A 9,679-nucleotide genomic window follows, 5' to 3' on the forward strand; every position below is an offset into this window, starting at 1 on the left:
CTAGGTGGAATTTTGGTTAGAAATATTATTGATGCTGTTTTGTTTGAATATTATGTGATGTAGAGAAAATTTAATTATGGTGAGGATTGAAAAATATTAGGACAGCTTAAATAAAATAAAGCATAGAGTCCGGACACGATGTGATGAGTTGGGGGTGTAAGAAATAAGTTTTTAATAAGTGGGGGAGGGAAGAAGTAAAAGAATAGTGGCTATTGGTGGAAAAGGTTGTGGCTAGTGTTGACCCGAATATAAATAGAACTTTAGGAGTTAGAATGTTTTAATTTACTGAACGTGAAAAGAGAAGAAGAGAGGAGCAGAGAAAGAGAAACCCTAGTGCGACAAGGTCAAGCAAAACAAACCAGATTTTCAAAGGAATTGAGGTAAGGGGGAGAATCTCTTCATCTCTAGGGTTTATAATTTTATTGTGGGGCTGTAGAGATTTATGAGTATGAATGTTGAATCAAGGGTAATGATATTGTTGACGAGGCTATAAATAGAATTAGGTTGGTGAAGCAATATTAGAATTGAGGGAGACGGCATAAGGCTAATTGAACACGAGAGTTAGCGGTAATAACATTGAGTTACGGTTATTAGAACTCAAATAACATCCTGCCTCTGTTAGATTAAAGTGTAGAGATAGCAGTAGCATGTGAGCCTCAATTGTAGGATCCTTTGACTTTTCGATCACCGAATAAATATATTTAGAAGAATGCACTGATTGAGATGGTATAAGCACAGTATGAATAAAGTTGGGTTATTTAATTGATTTTATGCATAAAGACTTGTGTATATATATTTGCGGTTCCTGATTTATTACTTGTAGGATGTGGTGGGTTTTTGTTAGTGCATTTATAGTATGTGGGGATATATATATATATAGGTCCTGAATGAAAACAAAAAAAAAAAAAAGAAGAAAGAAAAGAGTGCAATGGCGTTAATTGTTTGGCATTAGTATAGACATCTCAGGTTTATAATTTGGCTTTTAATTCCTTATATTCTAGCCTATTCCATTACATGAATTGATATAATATTCATGAGCTTGGCATCCATAGAAATATAACGTGTAGAAATTAGAAGCAATTAACTATGATAAAAAAAATAAGACCTAGCTACCCAACACATCTAAGTACACTGAACCGCAAAACAGTCCACACACAGTACATAAAAATAAAAGCAGGTTCAGTACCTATCAGATAAACACAAATGACAGAAAGATTAGAACTAGGTACTTGATATAAAATGATAATTATATTATGGGTTAGGATTAGAATTAAATTAATGTTGTACGAGAGAAAGGGAGACATGATGATATATTTATGTAAAATATAATGATGATGGGAGTGATATATAATGATGATGAGAGTGATGATGGCTTGTGTGCTTGTTTTAGAGTCGTGCATTTTAGAGGAAGTCTAACATTAATTTGTGAATTATGTGATTATGTGATTATGTGAATATGTGTAATACTTGTCGAATTTAATTCTTTGCGTTCATATAGAGTCTAGAGCATAAGTCTTGCATATGTGGGAGAAAAGTCCAGTAACATACTTCTGGCAATTATGTGGGAGAAAAGTCCAGTAACATACTTCTGGCAACTATGTGGGAGAAAGTCCAGTAATATAATTCTGGCAAAATGATGAGTAGGTGTGGTACCACGTTCATATAGGTCGTTAGGAGAGTCCATATGCATCGTATGTGATGATGTTTATGCTTGTGCTTGTAAATGTGGAAATGGTGTGATGTTGTGATTTGTGAAGAGAAGAGAATTGTACTTAATAACTATTGAAAATCGATGAGATAGTAGAGATTGTATTCACATGATATTTATTTAAAATGCGTGACTTTCCCTATTATTATGTTATGGAAGGATTTCTCACCCCTTATTTTGTTGTGTTTGTTTCCTTTATGGTGACTGTACCGTGAGTACAGACACTCAGGTCGACGAGGAGTAGCTTTGGGGACGTTTAGAAGGTGGCGAAGGGAGATGCTTTATGCATCAATTTTTTTTTCTACAGTAGTTGAAATAAAAATGTAGACGCTACGTGCTCTGATTCCTGTAACACTAGGGTTGGGGAAAAACGATTAAATATTTTGATTTGCAAACTTTGAATTGTTTATGAGAACCTTGTGTATTTCTAATTATGAATGTCGGCATAAGTAAGAGATTATTATTATGAATTACTCTAATACATTATTATATGATGTGAAATTTATCGTGGAAGAGACATTTGGTGTGTTAATTAGTGCCAAAAGGTTTGATTCATGTAGCACCCTTGGTAATAAATATATTATTATTATTATTATTACTTATAATTTTTACGGGAGATAGTGTGTTACATTAGTTGGTATCAGAGCAGGTCGATCCATTCAGCCTAGGATTTTTAATGGATATTTTACCCTGCAGGCGACAAGTGTATAACACGTTGTAGATGCCTAAATTCTAATTGTTTCATGATTTTGACGATTGCAGATAAGAAATGGCTGGGAGAAATGATCAAGCAATCGCAAATGCTATGACTGCAGTAGCGCAAGCCTTAAACAATGCACTTCAAGGACAGCAGAACCAACATGGAACAGCTGATGAGCTTCGCCTGGACAGATTTATGAGAAACAACCCTCCTACCTTCAAGGGGAGGTATGATCCTGATGGTGCTCAGAATTGGTTACAAGGGATTGAGAGGATTTTTAAGGCAATGGTGAGCACTAATGAACAAAAGGTTAGACTAGCGACACACATGTTGGCGGAAGAAGCTGAATTCTGGTGGGGAAATGTCCGTCAAAGGCTTGAGGGGGCTGGCACTGTGATTACATGGGAAGTTTTCAGAGAGGAATTCTTGGGAAAATACTTCCCTGCTGATGTACGTAACAAGAAGGAAATTGAATTTCTCGAGCTGAAGCAAGGGAGCATGTCTGTGTCAGAATATGCAGCAAAATTTGAAGAGTTGTCCAGGTTTTGCCCCTATATAAATGCAGCGGGGGCAGAGGTTTCCAAATGCTTAAAGTTTGAGAATGGATTACGCCTTGAAATCAAGCAATTTATTGGGTATCAACAGATTCGTCAATTTTCCACGTTGGTAACTGCTTGCAGAATTTATGAGGATGACAGCAAGGCGAGAGCTAGTCATTACAAGGCAGTCAGTGAGAAGAAAGGGAGAGACCTAAGTCGGGGTAAGCCGTATAACATTTCAACTGATAAGGGAAAACTAAAGAAGGGTACTAGTGAGACAGGGTCTAATGGAGGAGACGGTCGTCCTCCTGTGAAATGCTACAATTGTGGGGGGATAGGGCACCGTGCAAATGAATGTCAGAGTTCTGAGTTAAGGTGTTTCAAGTGTAGAGGTACTGGTCATCGTGCAACGGAATGCGAGAAGGAAGTTGTATGTTTCAGGTGCGGTGAAGCTGGACATATCAGTACTTATTGTCAGAATCCAAAGAAAGAACAAGCCAGAGGGAAAGTCTTTGCTTTGAGTGGAGAAGATGTTCCTAGCTCCGATAAGTTAATCCGAGGTACTTGCTTCATTAATAATGTTCCTTTGATTGCCATTATTGATACTGGGGCTACGCACTCTTTTATTTCCCTTGAATGTGCGATGCGGTTGAATCTTAATATGATGTCAATGTCGAGTAGGATGGTTATAGATACCCCAGCTAGTGGTTCAGTAACTACTGATTTTGTGTGTCGAAATTGTCCTTTAACAATCTATGGGAAACATTTTGGGATTGATTTAGTTTGTTTAACTTTGAGTCAGATTGATGTTATTTTAGGGATGAATTGGCTGGAATTTAATCGGGTTTATATTAATTGTTTCACTAAGACTGTACTGTTCCCCGAACCTGAAGAGGAAAGAAATTCTAGATTTGTTACTGCAGTCCAAGTGGAAGCGGCTAAGAAGGAGGGAGCTGAGGTGTTTATGTTACTTGCGGCGTTGAAGTTGGAAAATGAACCTCAAGGTGCTAGTCAACCGGTAGTGCGCGACTTTCCAGAAGTATTTCCGGAAGACATTACTGATTTACCACCCGAAAGGGAAGTTGAATTTGCTATAGAATTGGTGCCTGGAACTAGACCCGTGTCAATGGCGCCTTATAGAATGTCTGTTTCTGAGTTGGGGGAGTTAAAGAAGCAACTAAAGGAATTGTTGGAGAAGAAGTTTATCAAGCCTAGTGTGTCACCATGGGGAGCACCCGTATTACTTGTCAAGAAGAAGGATGGCAGTATGAGATTGTGTGTAGATTACCGTCAGTTGAATAAAGTCACCATTAAGAATAAGTACCCTCTGCCTAGGATTGATGACCTTATGGACCAACTGACTGGTGCTTGTGTGTTCAGTAAAATTGATTTGAGGTCGGGTTACCATCAGATTCGAGTAAAGACAGAAGATATACCCAAGACTGCATTCCGAACTCGCTACGGTCATTATGAATATTCAGTTATGCCGTTTGGAGTATCTAACGCCCCTGGAGTGTTCATGGAGTATATGAATAGAATTTTCCAACCTTATTTGGACCATTTTGTAGTAGTGTTTATAGATGATATATTGGTGTACTCGAAGTCAGAAGAGGAACATGCAGAACATTTGAGAGTTGTATTGCAGATTTTGAAAGAAAAGCGGTTATATGCTAAAATGTCAAAGTGCGAGTTTTGGCTACGTGAAGTAAGTTTCTTGGGTCACGTGATTTCGAGGAATGGGATAGCAGTAGACCCATCCAAAGTAGACGCTGTGTTGCAATGGGAAGCCCCTAAATCTGTTACAGAAATAAGAAGCTTCTTGGGATTAGCCGGGTATTATCGAAGATTCATTGAAGGATTTTCGAAGTTAGCATTACCGTTGACACAATTGACTAGGAAGGGGGAAGCTTTTGTGTGGGATACTCAATGTGAAAATAGTTTCCAAGAACTCAAGAAGAGGTTGACGACAACACCAGTGTTGATCTTACCAAATCCGATTAAACCGTTTGTAGTTTACTGTGATGCTTCTAGTAGAGGGTTAGGAGGTGTACTTATGCAGGGTGGACAGGTTGTAGCCTATGCTTCGAGACAATTGAAAATTCATGAAAGGAACTATCCAACACATGACTTGGAGTTGGCAGCTGTAGTGTTTGTACTCAAGGTATGGAGGCATTATTTATACGGTTCAAGGTTTGAAGTGTTCAGTGATCATAAAAGCTTGAGGTATTTGTTTGATCAAAAAGAATTGAACATGAGGCAACGGAGGTGGTTGGAATTCCTAAAAGATTATGATTTCGAGCTGAATTACCATCCAGGAAAGGCTAATGTAGTTGCAGACGCTTTGAGCAGAAAATCTTTACAAGTGGCGGCACTCATGGTCAAGGAGATGGACTTAATAGAACAATTCAGAGATATTAGTCTTGTTTGTGAAGTGACACCAAGGAGTGTGAAGTTGGGAATGCTGAAATTGACAAGTCCAGTGTTGGAAGAAATCAAGGAAGGGCAGAAGGCGGACTTGGAACTGGTAAATCAGTTAACACTAATCAATCAGGGAAAAGAAACGGATTTCAAATTAGATGAGAATGGAGTTTTGAGATTTAGGAGTAGAATTTGCGTGCCCGATATGAAGGAATTGAAACGAAGTATCCTAGAAGAGGGTCATAGGAGTGGACTAAGTATTCACCCTGGAGCTACAAAGATGTATCAAGACCTTAAGAAAATATTTTGGTGGCCCAGTATGAAGAGGGATGTGGCTGAGTTTGTGTACTCATGTTTGGTGTGTCAGAAGTCAAAAATTGAACATCAAAAACCGTCCGGATTGATGCAACCATTGAGTATTCCGGAGTGGAAGTGGGATAGCATATCTATGGACTTTGTGACGAATTTGCCTAGGACCGTGAAGGGGAGTGATGCTATTTGGGTGGTAGTGGACCGATTAAGTAAATCAGCACATTTCATACCAATAAAACTGAATTACCCATTACAGAAACTAGCTGAGATTTATATTGAACAAATAGTGAAATTACATGGTGTTCCCTCAAGCATTGTTTCTGACAGAGATCCGAGATTTACTTCGAGATTTTGGGAGAGTTTACAGAAGGCACTTGGGACTAAGTTGAAGCTAAGTTCAGCATATCACCCGCAGACTGACGGACAGACAGAGAGGACAATCCAGTCTCTGGAGGATTTGTTAAGGGCTTGTGTTTTGGACCAAGGAGGGAATTGGGATACTTGGTTGCCGCTAATTGAGTTCACCTATAATAATAGTTTCCATTCTAGCATCGGAATGGCACCTTTCGAAGCTCTTTACGGGAGGAGGTGTAGGACCCCGTTATGCTGGTATGAGACAGGAGAGAATGCAGTGTTGGGACCAGAAATTGTTCAGCAGACCACCGAGAAGATTAAAATAATTCAAGAGAGGATGAAAGCATCCCAGAGTAGACAGAAGAGCTACCATGACAAACGGAGGAAACCATTGGAGTTCCAAGAGGGGGAACACGTATTTTTGAGGGTCACTCCGACGACGGGTGTTGGTCGTGCGTTGAAGTCGAAGAAACTTACACCTCGGTTTATCGGTCCCTATCAGATTACGAAGCGAGTTGGAGAGGTGGCTTATCAGGTGGCCCTACCACCATCACTTTCAAACCTTCACAGTGTGTTTCATGTATCACAACTTCGGAAATATGTTCCTGATCCGTCTCACGTGATTCACATGGATGATGTGCAAGTGAAGGAGAACCTTACCGTTGAGGCCTTACCACTAAGGATCGAAGATAGAGAAGTAAAGAACTTGAGGGGCAAGGAGATCGCTCTAGTCAAGGTGACGTGGGGAGGACCTGCTGGGGGTAGTATAACATGGGAGCTAGAGAGTAAGATGAAGGAATCCTATCCAGAATTATTTCCTTCAGGTAATTTTCGAGGGCGAAAATCCATTAAGTGGGGGAGAGTTGTAACGCCCCTACTTTATTTTTTTTAATTAATTTAATGAAGTATACTAGGTGGAATTTTGGTTAGAAATATTATTGATGCTGTTTTGTTTGAATATTATGTGATGTAGAGAAAATTTAATTATGGTGAGGATTGAAAAATATTAGGACAGCTTAAATAAAATAAAGCATAGAGTCCGGACACGATGTGATGAGTTGGGGGTGTAAGAAATAAGTTTTTAATAAGTGGGGGAGGGAAGAAGTAAAAGAATAGTGGCTATTGGTGGAAAAGGTTGTGGCTAGTGTTGACCCGAATATAAATAGAACTTTAGGAGTTAGAATGTTTTAATTTACTGAACGTGAAAAGAGAAGAAGAGAGGAGCAGAGAAAGAGAAACCCTAGTGCGACAAGGTCAAGCAAAACAAACCAGATTTTCAAAGGAATTGAGGTAAGGGGGAGAATCTCTTCATCTCTAGGGTTTATAATTTTATTGTGGGGCTGTAGAGATTTATGAGTATGAATGTTGAATCAAGGGTAATGATATTGTTGACGAGGCTATAAATAGAATTAGGTTGGTGAAGCAATATTAGAATTGAGGGAGACGGCATAAGGCTAATTGAACACGAGAGTTAGCGGTAATAACATTGAGTTACGGTTATTAGAACTCAAATAACATCCTGCCTCTGTTAGATTAAAGTGTAGAGATAGCAGTAGCATGTGAGCCTCAATTGTAGGATCCTTTGACTTTTCGATCACCGAATAAATATATTTAGAAGAATGCACTGATTGAGATGGTATAAGCACAGTATGAATAAAGTTGGGTTATTTAATTGATTTTATGCATAAAGGCTTGTGTATATATATTTGCGGTTCCTGATTTATTACTTGTAGGATGTGGTGGGTTTTTGTTAGTGCATTTATAGTATGTGGGGATATATATATATATAGGTCCTGAATGAAAACAAAAAAAAAAAAAAGAAGAAAGAAAAGAGTGCAATGGCGTTAATTGTTTGGCATTAGTATAGACATCTCAGGTTTATAATTTGGCTTTTAATTCCTTATATTCTAGCCTATTCCATTACATGAATTGATATAATATTCATGAGCTTGGCATCCATAGAAATATAACGTGTAGAAATTAGAAGCAATTAACTATGATAAAAAAAATAAGACCTAGCTACCCAACACATCTAAGTACACTGAACCGCAAAACAGTCCACACACAGTACATAAAAATAAAAGCAGGTTCAGTACCTATCAGATAAACACAAATGACAGAAAGATTAGAACTAGGTACTTGATATAAAATGATAATTATATTATGGGTTAGGATTAGAATTAAATTAATGTTGTACGAGAGAAAGGGAGACATGATGATATATTTATGTAAAATATAATGATGATGGGAGTGATATATAATGATGATGAGAGTGATGATGGCTTGTGTGCTTGTTTTAGAGTCGTGCATTTTAGAGGAAGTCTAACATTAATTTGTGAATTATGTGATTATGTGATTATGTGAATATGTGTAATACTTGTCGAATTTAATTCTTTGCGTTCATATAGAGTCTAGAGCATAAGTCTTGCATATGTGGGAGAAAAGTCCAGTAACATACTTCTGGCAATTATGTGGGAGAAAAGTCCAGTAACATACTTCTGGCAACTATGTGGGAGAAAGTCCAGTAATATAATTCTGGCAAAATGATGAGTAGGTGTGGTACCACGTTCATATAGGTCGTTAGGAGAGTCCATATGCATCGTATGTGATGATGTTTATGCTTGTGCTTGTAAATGTGGAAATGGTGTGATGTTGTGATTTGTGAAGAGAAGAGAATTGTACTTAATAACTATTGAAAATCGATGAGATAGTAGAGATTGTATTCACATGATATTTATTTAAAATGCGTGACTTTCCCTATTATTATGTTATGGAAGGATTTCTCACCCCTTATTTTGTTGTGTTTGTTTCCTTTATGGTGACTGTACCGTGAGTACAGACACTCAGGTCGACGAGGAGTAGCTTTGGGGACGTTTAGAAGGTGGCGAAGGGAGATGCTTTATGCATCAATTTTTTTTTCTACAGTAGTTGAAATAAAAATGTAGACGCTACGTGCTCTGATTCCTGTAACACTAGGGTTGGGGAAAAACGATTAAATATTTTGATTTGCAAACTTTGAATTGTTTATGAGAACCTTGTGTATTTCTAATTATGAATGTCGGCATAAGTAAGAGATTATTATTATGAATTACTCTAATACATTATTATATGATGTGAAATTTATCGTGGAAGAGACATTTGGTGTGTTAATTAGTGCCAAAAGGTTTGATTCATGTAGCACCCTTGGTAATAAATATATTATTATTATTATTATTACTTATAATTTTTACGGGAGATAGTGTGTTACAGCCACGCCTCAGGTGCGCTAATAGCGCAGGCTTCTGGACATGCCAACATGCTTTTGGCTTGTTGGCTCTATGTGGTGTCCGTGGTGCATTCTGGAGCTTTTCTTTCATCATTTTACAACTTTATAACCCTAAAACAACATCTAGGCAATGCACATAACATCAAACGATTCCTGAAATAAAAATCATGGCAATCTTAACATGAATGACAAGAGTGAATCAAGAGAGTTTAAGCCGATATTACTCGGGTAGCTATGAATTAAGAAAGGGGATGAATGTAGAGCCTTGACATAGTGTTGAGAACTAGCAAGATAGCATGAATGATAGGTATGGCAAGTATAGGATATGAATCCCTAGAATGATAAGACGCGAAGTGTATTCTCTTCGCATATGATCAAGTATG

At 38.0% G+C, this 9,679-nt stretch overlaps 1 protein-coding gene and 1 long non-coding RNA gene across 3 annotated transcripts; both read left to right on the forward strand.

The window, feature by feature from the left end:
• The first annotated feature begins 241 nt into the window (after positions 1-241).
• LOC146915893 (uncharacterized) lies at positions 242-2,173 on the forward strand. Its single transcript, XR_015013614.1, has 2 exons — positions 242-380; positions 1,930-2,173. It is a non-coding gene; the product is annotated as an uncharacterized LOC146915893 (long non-coding RNA).
• A 304-nt stretch (positions 2,174-2,477) lies between these two features.
• On the forward strand, positions 2,478-9,114 carry LOC146915894 (uncharacterized). 2 transcript variants are annotated; one of them, XM_085716714.1, is made up of 2 exons: positions 2,478-3,507; positions 8,871-9,114. In XM_085716714.1, exons 1-2 carry the CDS (start codon positions 2,478-2,480, stop codon positions 8,891-8,893), a joined length of 1,053 nt encoding a protein of 350 aa, XP_085572840.1. In that variant the 3' UTR covers positions 8,894-9,114. The 2 variants fall into 2 exon arrangements, 1 of the variants encoding a protein (XP_085572840.1); XR_015013615.1 differs by lacking the exon at positions 2,478-3,507 and adding an exon at positions 7,183-7,321.
• The last annotated feature ends 565 nt before the right edge of the window (positions 9,115-9,679 follow it).

Source organism: Medicago sativa, chromosome 6 (genome assembly GCF_051527215.1).
Source record: "Medicago sativa cultivar Bolivia chromosome 6, Bolivia_mono, whole genome shotgun sequence".
Classification (NCBI taxonomy): domain Eukaryota; kingdom Viridiplantae; phylum Streptophyta; class Magnoliopsida; order Fabales; family Fabaceae; genus Medicago; species Medicago sativa.